Source organism: Molossus molossus, unplaced genomic scaffold (genome assembly GCF_014108415.1).
Source record: "Molossus molossus isolate mMolMol1 unplaced genomic scaffold, mMolMol1.p scaffold_m16_p_10, whole genome shotgun sequence".
NCBI classification, from domain to species: Eukaryota; Metazoa; Chordata; class Mammalia; order Chiroptera; family Molossidae; genus Molossus; species Molossus molossus.
The window spans coordinates 66,108,764-66,125,240 of NW_023425345.1; the positions used below are offsets into that span (position 1 = coordinate 66,108,764).

Below are 16,477 nucleotides of genomic sequence, written 5' to 3' on the forward strand. Positions count from 1 at the left end.
GTAAATATGCTATATTTTTGTCAAAATACAGAGACAAAAATTTAGCTTAGATCATAGACGATGTTCATTATATAAGCTAATTGCCCAAAACACCCATCAAGCTGATCAGATGTAATTCCCTGTCAGACAGGAAGTTAGTCTTTACTTTGCCATTCAAATAAACATAATTAAGTGCCCACCACCATACTTCTGAGTTCAACTGGTAGGTGCAGAGAGGGGATGGAGGAGCGGGCCACAGCCTGGCCGGGCGTCCGTACCTGGCTGACGTAAAGTGCTGCTCCTCAGAGACCGTCCCTCAGAGCGAGCCTTTCCCACTCTGTCTCGATTTGGCACCTGGGAGTCTTCATCTCCCAGGGTCAACTTCTTCAAAGGTTTTAGATGGATGAGGAACATCATTCATCTGCAAAGAGGCAGAAAACAATTGTGAAAGGGAAAGCGAGAGGGAGAACTGGTAGACCTCAGACTCGTGGTGTTTTCTCAGCCAGGTCCGTTTTGGGGAGACATGCATGTGGAAGTTGAGGATCTGAAAACTGATTCTCCCAAATGTATGAGGGAAGCCCCCAGGAAGGTATGGGAACAGCCCTAGGTACTTGAACCACTGTTCTGAGTCTTCAGTATCCTCGTCTGAAAAATGCAAATAGCAATAGCACCTACTTACAAAGAAAGCACTTAACGGAGTTCTGGTGCAGAATACGTGCCCTCTCTGTGTCCGCTGTTGTTATTGTTTACTTGACCCCTCGCCTGCTAACAAGGCCATTTCTCATTGCATTAAGTAATCCTCAGGCCTGTCCCTCACATCTGTGGCCAGCACCCACATATCCAAGCTCCGCCCATGCCTCTGCAACCAGCAGCCCCTCGGCCAGTCCTTGGGCCTGGAACCCACATCTGGGGGCAGATTCGACTCTCAGGTCACACTTGGGTGAGAACCCTCACATCACGGAGGTAGAAGCATCTGGGCAGGAAATTCGGGATTCTGACTTTCTGGAACTTGCTCTAAAAAGGGTTGAATAGCAGTCCGCTGGCCACATCCCCCCGGCCCAATAGATTCCTTGCCCAGACAGAGGAGGTCAGGAGCCATATAAAGCACAGTGGCCCTTCCTCTTTGGATCTAAGGGTCTTACTCAGGGATGTTCTTAAGTCAGTTGGGATAATGTGTGTGTGTGTGTGTGTGTGTGTGTGTGTGTGTATTTGACTTCAGTATCCTCTTAATGGCCTTTCTCATCCCAAATTCTGTTAAAGTCAACCCCCTTGGACAAACTGATGGAGACCACAGAGAAAGACAAGTTAATAAACAGACCTCTCTCGAGGTTCCCAGAGGCAGAATGACATGCTTGTTTTCTGTTTCAGGCCCTGGCTTTCAGGCCTCAGGATACAGCTGCAACACCTATGACTGGAGGAGTTCCAAGCAGAGAGGTAGCTTGTCCCCGGTCACCAAGCCTCGAAGCCAGACTTACCCAGATGTGGGGCTGAGTAATGAAGACTGGGACCGGTCCACAGTCAGTGGGTAAGGTTCTCCTCAACGGTTGCCCTGTCCTGGTGGCTTCATGTTTTGGGGGCCAGATCTGAATTTCTCTACATCCAACGGCACAGATTTCTAGCCTTGGCTTCCTGAAGCTGCTCGAAGATACATCTAGGGTCCCATATTTTTAACTAAGAGATCTGTTTTAGCATTTTCTTCCTTACCAAACTATTTGAAGGAAACTCATTTAAATTCAATTGATCTTACCAGCGATTTTCAACCCTTTTCATCTCATGGCACACATAGACTAATTACTAAAATTCTGCAACACATCAAAAAAATATATATTTTGCCAATATGACAAAATAAAAAAGGTATAATTTTGATTCATTGATTCATTCACACTGGATGGCTATTGTATGGGCTGTTGTCTTTTTTTTTTTTAATCCTCGCCCAAGGACATTTTTGCATTTATCTTCAGATAGAGCAGGAGGGAGATGGGGGGGAAGAGAGAGAAAAGAACATCGACCTGAGAGAGACACATCGAGTGGTTTCCACCCACACTACCCCAACCAGGGCTGGGGACAAACTGCAACCGAGGTACGTGCCCTTAGCGGGAACCAAACTCGGACTCTTTGGTCCGCGGGCCGACGCTCTATCTGCTGAGCCAAACCGGCCAGGGCTCATTTTTTTATTTGACGGTCTAAAGAAAAAGTGGTCAGTGCCCCTGACTAAATAGTCAGGTATCGCATGTTTTAAAAATTCATGGATCTATGCTGATGTGTATCACAAGGTGGGAAAAACACGTTTCTCTCTTGGAGAAAAGTTTGCTTTCTCTTTCCCTGCAGCTGTAGTAGCCGAAGGACCTTCCCACACAAACGCCACATCAGTGCAGTCCTTTAGGCCGCAGTAGACATGAGAACTCTGAGGTACAGTTAGTAAGACCATGTCCTGCCTTTCCTTCCGGGACAGGCCGGGTGTCCTTGAGCATCCTTGCATCGCGGCTGGTCCTCTGTGGAGGCCGCAATTGGAAAAAAGCCACATCCAAAATGAATCTTGATGTTTTTGTGTAAGATGAAGGAGAGAAATTTTGGATAAAGAAAAAAAAAAAACTGATGTTTAGCAACGTCTTAACCAAGACTGTGCTTTCTGGTGACAGTTTCACAGGGGCGCCGGACAGCACTGAGGCCGAGCAGGAGGAGAGCTTCTGGTCCCAGGCGCTGGAGGACTTGGAGACCTGCGGGCAGTCGGGGATTCTGAGAGAGCTCGAGGTAGCCTCCGCCCTGCCCCTTACTTTGATTGTCTCTACATTCATGTTCTTTGGTCCTTCTGAGTTAGCATTTATCACACCAGTTCATTTAAAAGCTTTAACCCCTTTCCACAGGAGAAAGCTGACAGGCGTGTGTCTTTGAGAAACATGACTCTCTTGGTAGCTACCTTTTATGTTTATATGTTTGCTTGTGAAGCTGCCTCCCCTGCCCCCTCGCCTTCCGGACAGCAATTTGATTTGATCCAATGCAGTTAAAAGTATTGATTTCCCCATTTTCACCCCCCACCCCCACCCCGAGCTGACTGACTTGTGGCTTCTGCCATCCCTCCCTGCTAACCCTGACTGTACCTGTTTGCCACCGACTCGCTAAGGAGCCACGGCCAAGTTCCAGCAGTGGCTTGTCTCATTCCCTTACTTGCTTTAGAAAGGTTTCTTTGGCATGTTTTCATTTGTACCTGGTATAGAAATTAATTTGATCGTGAAGAGGAACATAAGAGGAAATTTAATTTTATTTTGTTTTGCCCTTTAAAATAGATGACGATGCAGCTGGTGCAAAAGGCCAGTCTGTGGGTTAAGCAGCCAAAATGTTACCCAGTACTTTGGTGGTAATTGCAAATGCTGATTCCATGTTAACTTAGTGTGAACTTGAGGAGCCTGGTGAGATGGAGGGTAACAGAGGAACTCCTGCTGAGTTCTTTAATCAAAGCCATGAATTTGCTGACAGCACTCACACTTTGGTCTGGGAAGTCCTGGACTATTTCCTTTTATGTTCTTTTAAATTTTTTTAAGCTGTAAAAACAAAGTGGCAAAAGTTTCATTTTTATTTTGATGTCATACGGGGTCCCCAAGTCACCATAAGGAATGTGAATGGCATAACTGGGTGGAACTCTTGCAATTTTCAAATGATTACTCATCTTTATATTATTTTGCTTCTCAGTTGCATGTGTGGATATTTTGTGTGATTCTGATGTTTGTGAATCTGCAAAGAGAATTATAAGCAAAAATATTAATTTGAGTTTATAAACATCATAGTATGACCTGGCATGAATTTCAGCCTCAGAGCATAATTAAAGGATCTGGAGATGGATAGTCCTATAAAACTTGAATCAAGGAAAATGGTAGCAGTCAATTACTCTTCATGTGACTTTCAAAAAGGGTGGAATGCATAAGTATCCGCTGGCTTATTTAAACTTCTACCACTTCCTAAAGGGCCCAGACAGAGTGCTGAGCTCGGTCACAGTGGTTGCACACGCCCCTGCTTCGGAAAGCATATTTTGGCTCCTGTAACTTTTGCACTTGGCAACTTTTTGGAAGAAGCGATTATTCTTCCGATAGCTTCTTTGATTTCAGGTAAAATGCAGCTGATGTAAAACACAGTGCGAGATTGGGTTTTTCACCCAGAATTTGGTTATCTAATGAAACAAAATCCGTCAGCATGAAAGTGATGTTGCAATGGCCGGTAACTCTATCATATAGCTTCAGGCAGGTGTGGCCCTTGAGATGAGAAATCCAGAAAGGAAATGGGTTAAATTTATCTTCCAAAGAAAAATTAAAGGCCTCAACTAGGAAGAATGATAAATTAGAGTCGTTTTTACTCTTTAATCATAAAACAGGTTCATTTATTAGTTTAAATGAACCCTGATTCCTTGTTTGTAAACCCTAACTATGCAAAAAAAAAATTATTTGAGCTAGGCTCCTGCATATGAAATTTATGTCCAGTAGTAAAAGTTAAAGTGTACTATAGCTGTAACAAATGTAAATTAACTAAGGTGAAAAGTGACTACAATTGAAATGAAAATGAAAATTATACCGGTCATTCTCCCCATTGTTAGCAATAATTTAGGTTCAACTTAAGCACTGGAAAGTGTATAGTTTTAACAAAAGAGAAAAAGTCTAAGACTTTGGACAAGTTACTTAATATGGCTTATCAGATATATCTCTTTAAAATATGGGATTTGTAATGAGCTAATACTTATATGGCACTTAAAAATGTTCACTAGAAATGAATTATTATTTTTTCCATTTGTTTGATTAATGAACACTGCCTTGACTATGTTTTGTTTCATATAGGAAAGTTTATACTCAAGATCTCTTGAGTATACCCTACCTCTTCTAAGTTGTTTGTATATATCAATTATCTCCCTGCTAATTTAGATGAAGGAAATTATTGTAAATTATGAATTGTGCAAAGTAAAAAGAGACAATATATAACTTGTGGAGCCCAAACAAATCCTAGATCATTTAGAGTATTTTTAAACTTTCTATTGTAGTTTATGTATTTGTGTTTTAATCTTTATATTCCTTCATAGATGTCCCTAATTCAGTTGAAGTTCACCGTAAACAAGGCAGTCAAGCCATCTGTTGAACATTTGAACTAAAAGCCTTTTGATAATGTGCCCCCGCTTCCATCAGAACCCTTTCCAGACCCGTGTGCAACTTCCGTGACAGGCTCATCGAAGCAAACTGTTGTCTCCCAGTTGTAGTGATGAAGTGTTTTACTTCCAACGTGTTTCCTTCTGGTCCCATGAATATAAAAAATAGATGTTAACAAAGCAAAAGGCTGGTCTAAGTAGGAAAAAACAATCGGTGGGTGGTCACCACAGCAAGAAAGCAATCACTGGGTGCTGTCCGTTACAGTAGATTCAACAAGGAAATGACACATGTGAGTTAAGTGCCATGAAATACTAAAGTACTAAAGATGTTATATCTTTCAACCTAATACTTGGCTAAGGAGCAATACAGCCTGGTGGTCAAGAACAGGGGTTCTGGAGTCAGACTGCTCGCTAAGACTGCAGCCCCAGACCCTTGGGCAGGTACGTACCGTGTCCAGGTGTCCCTTACCTTAACTGAAATGGGGCGATATGGTTATAATACCTACTGTACAGTGTTATCATAATTATTAAGTGATATTCTACATACACACTCATATCTAAATGGTTCTTAGCACTTATTAATGCTCAATGACCAGGAAGGTTTTTTCACACGTTACTTTTGTAAGATTATTATTAAAACACTGATCTAGTTAGAATATTAATAAGTTTACTTGTCTTATTTCTTTTTCGGCAGAGATGTAGATATGTGTACACATGCACTAAAACTTGGCTGCCATTCAAAGATCTTGTTGGAGGTATATTTATAACTGGACACCAGGTGAATTTGGAATTATACAACCTTAGACAAAACATGAACACTCTGCTCACTCACTTTGCAGTGTTTCCTCCTGATCTACAATGTGACCTTGGGTAAATCAGCCTCTTTGTGCCTCAGTTTCCTCACCTGTAAATTAGCAGGAATAATAGCGCTTATTTCATAAAGTCATTGTGAGGCCTCCCCGGGTGAATACATTCAAAGGATGCGACAATTTACACTTCTGCTACTTGTGCCATCAGCGTTGCCGTAACCACGTAACAGCTAGTGACACGCATGGAGCCTGGTGTCTGTTGCAGGGTTTCGGCAGATTCAGCAGGTAGTTGACCTTCACATAACCATCATGTGGAGGAACACAGGCATGCTTTCAGAACGCCAGCGTCCTCTAACTGGAGGAGATGGGCATCCCCAGCACCATACTGGCTTCAGGGGCTCCTTTTGTTCCCCTCTGAGATTCAGTCATTTTGGGGAGCTCATCTTCTACACACACTGGTCCTTGTGCATTATGTAGAGAACGTACAGAAACTGAGCAGACTTCCCAATTCCCTGGGAAAATCCAATCCAGGTCTCTCAGCTTTTGTGCCAAGGGTTGAATCCAAGTAGCAGAGTCCATGAGTACGTCTGAGCCTCTGTCAGCATCTTCCACCAGGACCATTTCTAAGAAACACTGACCTACCCACATGATGCGGGGACCGAGCTAGTCTGTGAGCTCCTGGGCCAGGGCCACGTGGCCCGAGGAAGACAGCAGACACGGGGCTTTGGGCAGGAGCTCTTGTCTCTGTCAGCAGCTGCGGTCAGCCCACCGTTTCCTCCAGATGGGGCGGCCTGGTCTCAACTGAGAAGTTCTTAGCTCACTTCCGTGAGATACGTTGAAGGTTGCCTCGTGCACCCCGTCGTTAGAGCCCACTCAGTAGAAAGTTAATACTTAAAATGCAGTTTATAGTAAGCAAATGTTACCGCTTTTCAATTTGCCTCAGAACTGCCAGGGGTGGTATTTGATTAAATAAACTCAACAGCTTAAGTACTTAAATTGGATTTGAGATGTGCATTATAAATGGCACTTGCAAAGCGTTTTTCCAGACTTTTGTACTCGATGACTATATCCATTCTCCAGCCTTTGGTTATGCCCTGAAGAGACTGTAGTTTGACTGGGCACAAGCAGAAATGTGCTTAATGTTGAGCAACCAAACCCTTTCCTTTGTCCACGGCTTAATTGTTTCTGAAAATTGTCGATGCCACAGGCGACAATCATGTCGGGGAGCACGATGAGCTTGAATCACGAGGCCCCAACACCTCGCAGTCAGCTGGGCCGACAGGCCAGCTTCCAGGAGCGGAGCAGCTCGCGGCCGCACTATAGCCAGACCACCCGCAGCAACACCCTGCCTTCAGAGGTGGGCAGGAAGTCCGTCCCCCTGAGAAAAATGAAGCAAGAAATAAAGGAGATCATGTCCCCAACTCCTGTGGAGCTGCACAAGGTCAGGGGTCTCCTCCTCTTCCCTTGGGGCCGTGTTCAGTGTGCGCGGCCGAGCGCGGGGTGCACCATGGCCGTGACATTGTACGGGGCTCGGCCACGGAGGGAAACCAGAGCTTAACGGTACATCCTCGGAGACTTTGTTCTCCCAACGTGACCTTTGAGACATCATTCTGTAAAACAGAGATGGTTGGCTTTCAATGCATTAATCAAAAAACGTGTGTGTGGCCAAAATCTTCTGGCCAAAGTGTGAGGCTCCGGCGCGACGTGGAGCTTTGACGGTCGGTCTCTTATTCCGACCTCGTTGGAGGAAGGGAAGGGTTTCCCTGAATGTATACGCCTGGCTTCGCGGAAGAGGGGTTTCTGGTGTCATGTGGGAAGGCTGGGTCTTTGATTACAGACTTGTCCCGAGATGGTTACATTTTTCAGGGGACGTGACGTTCTCCTTGGGACACTTTACATGCTCGGGGCAGGACAGGGTAAGCCCTGGTGAGGTCCCATCTCTGCTATGATAGTCGCCTCACTTTACCTCGTGGAAGAAAACCCACGATGGCGTGTGGGCCGAACAGGAGTTGCCGGCCGTTTAAACGAGGGGTGTGTGTGTGTGTGTGTGTGTGTGTGTGTGTGGCAGCATCGGTGGAGCCCTGGGCCAAGGACAGCGGTGGCAGAGAGGTGTCTCCGGTAGAACTGACGCCGTATTCGTGTTAATACACAGGGATTGTTACCATGACAAGATCCTCTCTGTGGTTCATAATCTATTGACTGGAGATTATTTATCTTACCCAGAAGAGCGGATAAATGTCAGGTTGAAAGAGGGTGACAGGCCAGCTACTCCTTTCTCCTCTACAGACTTGGGTTTACCGAGCCAGCTGTTTCTACAGCTGACGAAGAATACGGCGAAAGAAAGGGCGGTGGGAGGGGTGGGTTCTCGGCTTGGTGGTCCACTTCTGGGTTCACTCGTTCACTTAGAGAACATGCTGGGAGTGAGCACAGGCTATGGGGAGACAGTGTGGGGAATGGTGGGAGACGCCGGGGCGGGTGCACGGAGGGCGAGGCCAGGCTGCCCGGGTCAGGGCAGCCCCGTGCACAGCACAGGAACGCGCAGGCTTGCTGGGGGCAGGTGCTGAGTCTGCAGGAAGGTGGGGGATGGAAGGCACCCCAGGTACAGAAAGCAGCAAGGACTGAGCCGTGTCCACGACTGTGCTGTGCTGAGGGGCGAGAATATTCCATGACCAGAGCCTTGAATTGGAGCTTGTGTGTGATGAGCAATCACAGAACTTTACAGAAAAGCAAAGGAGTTTCTGACATTTTAGAGTGGCGACCCCATACCACACATTAGGTTGTTTATCCAGTTACCCTGCACTGATGTGTCTGTTTGGCAAACACCAACCTTCGTGTCCTCACGCGCTGACAGACAGACACCGCTAGGGGCCTGAAGGCTCCCGTGAGTCTCCGGTTGTGGGGGCTGCACAGTCAGTGTTCGCTCGGCTGCGCCAGGAAGAGGGCTGGACCCTCCACATCCCCCTGGGCCCTGGGACCACTGTCGCACCCTCCTGTCAAACTCCACTGCCTAGGCCGAGCAGAGCCCGCTTAGTAACACACCCACCTTCAGCACCCGAGGGAACGACACCGCTAGGGATGGAGGCCTGTGAGTGCCCCACTTGACGGAGCTAACCCCCTCCTTAGCAGACATCTGCTGTCCCTCCCTGCAGGACATGACACGGAGTCGTTTTCTCTCTGGAGTAAAGCAGTCTGCACAAGGGAGGATTATTGATCGCCCAGCCACACAAGAGACCTGTGTCCGCCTCCCTCCTGCACCAGACGCACTGAGCACAGACAATGACAGTGGATGGGACATGCAGATTGTTACAGCTGAGGTTAAAAAAGTGATTGTGCTAAAATAGATCTTGTGAAAAATTGTTTCCAAAGGCATCATCCACCTACCAGCACTGTGAGCGGCAGGGGCTGGGCTGCTGAGAGCGTGGTGCCAGGGTATGAGCTGGGAGGCCTGGAGACCAGACTCGACGGGCCAACCGGACCTGATAATCGGGACCCCGCTTTCTTCCTTTGCTTCAGTGCCTTTCCCTGAAGCTGCACTCTTCTTCTGAATTGACCCCAAACGAAATAAGAATCAGAAAAGTAGGTTGTGTCCTGGGCATCAGTCGACACCTGCAAGGATGCGGTTAAGTGGGGGTGCAGCAGAGGGACCTGGCCCGACAGCACGGGATTCTTGGGGCGGTTTTGCCCACGTCTCAGGTCTCTTTTCTTTGTGAGTGAATTCAGTGACTCTGATAGGCCTCCCACGTGGTGGTGGTCCAGCACACTCTTCAGTTGTGAAGTGCTTGAGAGGAGAAATGGTCATGAGAAAAGTCGCTTCGCTCAAAGCGAAGACCTTGATGGAGGTGGCTTTTGAACTCGGGACGATTACCTGACACCTTGAAAAAGCAGTGATGTGTTGCTAGACTTGAGTGATCCTTCCACTGGGGTGCCACCAGCCTGCACGAAACCTTTGCAAAAATTAGGAAAAGGTGCTCTTTTGCGGGGTGGTGTGGAGAGGGGCCAGGGACTTAGTGGAAGAATAGACCGAGACACGTTCACAGCTTGACCCACGGAGCGAGGGCTGGTTTTCAGTTCCCGGAGGCCCTGGGGTGAGCTTCCCTAAGTGGATCTAGTAGAGGAATTCCCAGGCACTGGAGACCCGCGAGGAGAGGCTGGGGAGGTAAGCACCGTTCTGGACACACTTGTCTCATCGTCCGGCTGCCTGTCTTTCTCATGGCCGTCGGCACCGGCGAGAGCTGCCCCGTGAGAGCGGCGGCGGACCGGTTCGCGTCCCCGCCTGCCCCTGCAAACTCTCACGGTCACTAGGAGCTGGACCCCAGGCTGGGAATGAATGGCCACGTGCCCACCCCCTTCCTGGAGAGACAGTAACAGCAACTCGTCTCCTGGTGACAGTTCCTATCATCTTCATACAGGAAGAGGAAAGTGTGGGCTTATCTTTCCGTTTCTTGGGTTTCAACTTACTCCTTGTTTGCCCCCATTCTCCACCCAGTCCTCCTCCCCGTTCCTTCTCCTCCTTCCAGGTGGGAACATCTAGCCCGGGGGCCGTATGAGGCCCTCGAAATCAATACCAGCTCGCATCACACACCTCACCAAATTCACCTCACCAAATATAACAGGCTGGTTTTTTTCTTTATTTATTTTAGAGAGAAGAAGAAGGGAGAGAGAGAGAGAGAGAGAGAGAGAGAGAGAGAAACATCGATGAGAGAGAACATTGATCGGCCGCCTCCTGCACGCCCCCCACTGGGGATCGGGCCCACAACCTGGGCATGTGCCCTGACCGGGAATCGAACCGGTGACCATCTTGGTTCATGGGTCAATGCTCAGCCACTGAGCCACACTGGCCGAGCTAACAGGCTGATTTTTAAGTTGATATTTTTGTATGGCCCTCGCATGATGTTTTAAATGTCCACATGGCTCTTGGCAGAAAAAAAGGTTCCCCACCTGAGCTCAGGTCAGTCCAAACGGTTTCTATTCATTTTACATCATCTGCTGTATCCCAGGCTCCACCAGGTCCTGGCAGGTCTTCCTTCAAGTTGCCCACTGGTCCGCACTCATTTTTGAACCCAAAAAGCGAGCTGTCCTTCCTGACACTTGAGAACAAACGTAGAAGCAAAGCCTCACTTCCCCTGTGGGCCCCGTGGGCGGGGAGGAAGCCGGAGCCGGACTGACGTTTGAGTACTTCGTTGAGGGAAGTGAGACTCAGGTCAAACTTTCCCGGCTGAGTGACACAGTCTGAAGTAATTTACCTCACACGTCAGTACACGCACACACCTACATTCATGTATGAGTGAATCCAGAAATTGTACACTAGTATTTTCTATTTTTGTCTGTTTGTTTCTTTCTCAATGTGGTCGCATTAAGCTGATTTCTAGGCTTATTAATGGGTCTCACACAAAAGTCTGTGGACTGCAGCCTCAGAGAATAGTTTGGTGTGTGACCTCTGATGACCTTTTCTGTGAGGACACAGAGTGCTTGTTAAAATGCAGGTTCCTAACCCCACTCAGACTTACCTGGTCAGCATCTTCCAGAAGGTGGGGCCAGTAATCTACACTTCAGCACCCTCGTCAAGGGGTTCTTGTGCTAAAGACTGAGTATCATTTCCTTAGGTTTTGCCAACAACAGGTGATACTCGGTTTCAGTGACATCCTAGGCAACACCTCGGTGACGGGGTGAAGAAATGAGGTGGCATGTTTAGCCCTGGAACTGCTGAGCTTTCTCTATAGGACCAATTCTCATTTGTCCTACAGCTCATCATAGGTTCTTTCTCTGCAGGTAGGGTGCATGTTACTTTAGCTACAGTTTATTGACAACCCTTCTTTCCCTTCTGAGGCTTAAATATCCCTTGGTGTCCACTGAATCTGTTTCTGAGATGAAGTCTAGCTTCACTTTTGGCACAGTTTAAGGCAAAAAAAATTTTTTTAGTAGAGTGGACAGTGCCCACATTCAGAGCATTTGGACTTGCAAAAAAAATCATAGAGCCCTGGCCAGGGAGCTCAATGGTTAGAGTGGCGGTCTGCACACTGAAGGGTCTCGGTTTAATTCCTGGTCAAGGGCAGGCACCTGGGTTGCAGGTTCATGCTGGCTGGGGCATGTGCAGGAGCCAACCAATCGACGTCTCTCTCTTACATTCTCTCTCTCTCCCTCCCTCCTCTCTCCTTCCACTCTCTCTAAAAATCAATGGGAAAAATATCCTCAAGTGGGATTAACAAACCAACAAAAACTCAGATTGACATTTCCTGTGCTCTGTCATGCATGCTCTTCAGTGAAATTATATTCCTTATTTGTATGCCGCTATTTTTATTTGTCTTTTTGCAGAAACATCTTAGAAACAATTGTCCAGCATCTACTTTCACTGATGGTTTCTGGTGGCGTTTGCGTCACTCGGGAGCCCATCCATTTCTTGTAGCTGCACCAACGTTCCCAACCCAGCCAAGTTCACTTTGCGTTTTCCACGTTTTGGGGTATCAGGAGAGGGACTTTTCTCTCCTTGAGAGAGTAGCATGTTTTGCTCCTTGGAAGGATGCCATTCTTGGTATTTAATGGCAGCCCCTTGAATACTCTCCCTGAGTCAGGAGCAGGCTCGGCCCCGGGAGGAAATGGAAAATGGAAACACATCTTATTCAGGCACAGGCCTCTGTCTTCCCCAAATGTTTGGAGTTGGTACCCCAGACCGAATGAGTCCCCACACCAGACCTTCTCCAAACAGCTGGTGTAGAAATGGCTTACTGTGGAAGTCACCAGAAGCTAAAACACAGACTGAGTGTCTGAGCCTTTTCCTGCCTACCCCTCTGCTAGACCAGCTTCTCTGTCCTTGGGCACGGAGTGATGAATGAGTGTCGGGCAGACCGGGGTTTGGTCCCAGGCTGGCAGTCGTCAGCCTTGTCACTTCTCAGAACCTCCGTTTGCTCACTGCAGAGGGTCAGGATCCTTATCAGGAGAAGAGACTTCGCAAATAGCATTTTTCCTGGTGAAGTCACCATCGGTCAGCTTCTTGCCACAGCCATGCATTGTCAGAACCCAGAAAATGAGATCTCCTCGGCCCCCCGGACTTACAGAAGATTCGGCCAGCTGCCGTAGGGCCTCCAGAGATGGAGGTGTGAGCCGGAAGGAGAACCTGCTACAGAGACAAATGGATGTGTGTGTGGTTACCAGTCATTGTGTCAGTCTGACAAGCACATTCTCTTCCTGTGGAGCTGTGATCGGGGAAGTGGAGGTAACCCTTTCCCCCCTAAGTGCTAGGGGTGAAGTCCTTATGTTATCTCAAGAAAAAAATTTTCTGAGACTCTCACGGGAGAATGAGTGGTTTTAATTTGTGTGGAATTACATCCCTGGGTTTCCAAAGTCCCATTTCTCTTCATTCAGTTACAGAAGAAGTGTAGCTGGGGATTCAGTAAAGTTAAAATGAGAGCCAACAGCCCGGCTGGTGGGGCTCAGTGGGTTGAGTGTCCTCCCCTGGACTGAGAGGTCCCAGTTCGATTCCCGGTCAGGGCACACGCCCGGGGTGCGGGCTCAATACCCAGTAGGGGGCGTGCAGGAGGCAGCCAATCAATGCTTCTCTCTCACTTGATGTTTCCATCTCTCTCTCCCTCTCTCTCTAAAAAAAATCAATAAAAACTTATTTTTTAACAAATCAAAGCCACTATCTAGAGTTTCCGGTGCACGTTGCAGCCAGGTCCAGTTCAGCATCAGGCTAGTCCGAGCCCACACACATCAGCCCATTGTGTGGGCCGCACGGGGGCAATGCCAGGAAGCGGGAGCAAGGGCCCAGAAAACCAGGAGTCAACCAAGAACAGCACACTTGCCCTGGCCAGTTTGGCTCAGTGGTTAGAGCATCAGCCCTCAGACCAATGTGTCTCGGGTTCAATTCTGGTCAAGGGCATGGACTTTGGTTGCAGTTCATCCCCAGCCCTGGTTGGGGTCGTGCAGGAGGCAACAAGTCCATGTGTCTCTCTCACATCGATGTTTCTCTCTCCCTCTCTTTCTCTCTCCCCTCCCTCCCAGTCTATCTGAAGATACACCCTTAGGTGAGGATAAAAAAGAGAAGAGCAAACTCCTTTGTTCAGGGGGTTATGTGTCCCAAACCTTCCTGCACTGCAGTGGCCATCAGCAAGCACCTCCCACTGCACTACTCCCTCCCACTGTTCTGGGTATGTGTCTGCCTTCCCTTTGTCCCAACCCCCCAGTGGCTCCCTGTAAGTAAGGCTTTAGCTGCCCAATGACATGCCTATAACGTCTGGCCTCCCTCTGCTCCTTTCCTGTTATTATTAACTAGGTTAATTACAACGGCGTCAAAACCAGGGACAGCTACATATGTGGACGTTGCAGAGGGACCGTGGAATTGTGGAATAAGGGTTGGAATTTAGGTTGTACGTGTTATTTGACTAATGGTGCCCAACCCTGACAACCCTCAGAATGTACCATTTCCGTCGGCTTCCCTCGTCTATGCTTCTGTTGAAACAACTTTTCACAATGTAAAAAATATAAGTCTTGGGCAAATGATTAGCTTGTGTCAAAACAGTTTATATATATAAACAAAAAAACACATATATCCTCAGTCTGTGGGGAAAAAAAAGAACAGGGAACGCCAGAGTAAGATTTCCAAGTTAGAAGGAAGCTGCTCGATGACTCATACGGAAATGGGAGCAAAGCCTCCGAGGTCTTTTCCGAAGGAAAGAAAAATTTGCCTCTCTACCAGAGAGAAGTCAATTTGCATCTTACCCCTTCTGAGTCTGAGCTCTGCTCTGAGCAATCGAAATGCCTCCCCAGACACACACGACCTCAGGCAGGCTTGTTAGACAGTGCTGCAGTGTGCCCTACTTCTCAGTTTGTAAAAAACGGATTTTAGAGACGAGAGAAACACCGATCAGGTGCCTCCCACACATGCCCGGTGTGTGGGACGATGCTCAACCAGCTGAGCCACCGGCAGGGCTATTTCTCACCTTTTGGTCATGTGTCTCGTCTCTCCCATCATGGACCCACGACCACCCCTTTCAGAAATGTTCCTAGCCCCCCTGAAGTCTAGCTCTGGCCTGCGGATCGTTCATGTCTTCCTGATGTCTTGGTGTGTCTCCGTTGTGATCAAATGTGTCCCTAGGCTGTAAGATATCTGGTATCTCCAGGATGTTCGCCTACAAGTGGTGTAGCTCTCTGCGGGTCACCGTGTCTCCTGGCTGCCCAGGTCCTTGCGAGAAGCCTCCTGGATGTCTTCCTCCACCATCGCTCTGCCCCGTGGCTCGTCTGGCAGGGCTGCGGTGGGACATGGTCACGGTCCAGCCCAGGGCGTGCCTCCTTCTTTTCCTCAGGTGGGGGACAGAGCTCCTTCCTTGTCTGAGAATCTTTGTGGTGTCAGACCAGCCAGCTTGCAACAGGGAAACCCAGTCAAGACGGTTAGTGCTTAGAGCAGCCGGAGTTCCATCTGCTGTGACTTGTTTTCCTTCCCAAACGACCGTGAGCCTGGCCCAGAGGGTGGGTGGAGGGCAGGTCTCCACCCAGAGGTGCAGGTGGCCCTGTAGCAAGGACGCCCACTGTGACACTGTGACTCACACCAAGGGATATATACGTGGTCTTTGTCCTTGCTGGCAGGGCTCCGGAAACCCTCAGCGTTTCCTGAGTGTTGAAGGCACAAAGGTGTCTCTCGTTGCGTTAACAAGGTGACTTTGGGCCAGGGCCTACGGATGAGGGAGAGGAGAGGGCTTGGAGGTTGGATCACTCACAAACAGCCAGTGATCTAATCCATCGTGACTAAGTAATGAAGCCGCCATAAAAACCTAAAAGGAGAGCATGTGGAGGACGTCCGGGTTGGTGGCCACGTGGAGATTTGGAGACAGGTGCAGTCCCAGGGGACTGGAGGCTCACGCCCTCTCCTCGTGCCTCGCCCTGCGCAGCTCTTCATCCGGCTGCTCCGGGAACACGTCCTTTCAGAGGAAACTGGTGTTTTAGGAAGTAAAGTGTTTTGCTGAGTTCTGTGAGCTGCTTTAGCAAATCATTGAATCCAAGAAGGGGGTTGTCGGAACCTCTGACCTATAGCCCACTGGTCAGAAGCCCAGGTGACAGGCTAGACTTGCAGTTGGCCTCTGAAGGGGTTGGAGGCAGTCTTTTTTTTTTTTTTTTCATCCTCACCTGAGGACATTTTTCCATTTTTTGTACAGATAGAGTGGGAGGGAGAGAGAGGAAGAGAGAGAGAGAGAGAGAGAGAAACATCGATGTGAAAGGGACACATCGAGTGGCTGCCACCCGCACGACCAACCAGGGCCGGGGACAAACTGCAACCGAGGTCCATGCCCTTAGCGGGAACCGAACCCGGGTCTCTCCGGACCGCAGGCCGACGCTCTAACCACTGAGCCAAACCGGCCAGGGCTGGAGGCAGTCTTATAAGACTGAGCCCTTAACCTGGGGGATCCGATGCTAACTTCAGGTACATGGTGTCAGAATTGAGCTGAGTTGTGGGACCCCCAGCTGGTGTAGCAGCATTGCTTGGGGGGGAGGGGGATACCGCCTGCCCCCTGCACACTCACAGGAGGTGTGATCTTGGCAGTTTTCCCACAGAGGCTACAGGGAATGGAGGTCAGGA

At 48.5% G+C, this 16,477-nt stretch overlaps 1 protein-coding gene across 2 annotated transcripts in view; it reads left to right on the top strand.

The window, feature by feature from the left end:
• The window catches only part of GRIP1 (glutamate receptor interacting protein 1), a 257,088-nt gene that overhangs the window by 228,508 nt on the left and 12,103 nt on the right, over positions 1–16,477 (top strand). Inside the window, exons 20-23 of one of the 2 annotated variants that reach the window (XM_036251411.1) lie at positions 1,348–1,504; positions 2,619–2,730; positions 2,844–2,888; positions 7,118–7,351. In XM_036251411.1, the coding sequence (XP_036107304.1) occupies positions 1,348–1,504; positions 2,619–2,730; positions 2,844–2,888; positions 7,118–7,351 (548 nt within the window). The remainder of the gene's footprint in view (positions 1–1,347; positions 1,505–2,618; positions 2,731–2,843; positions 2,889–7,117; positions 7,352–16,477) is intronic. The other variant, XM_036251412.1, reaches the window with a different exon arrangement.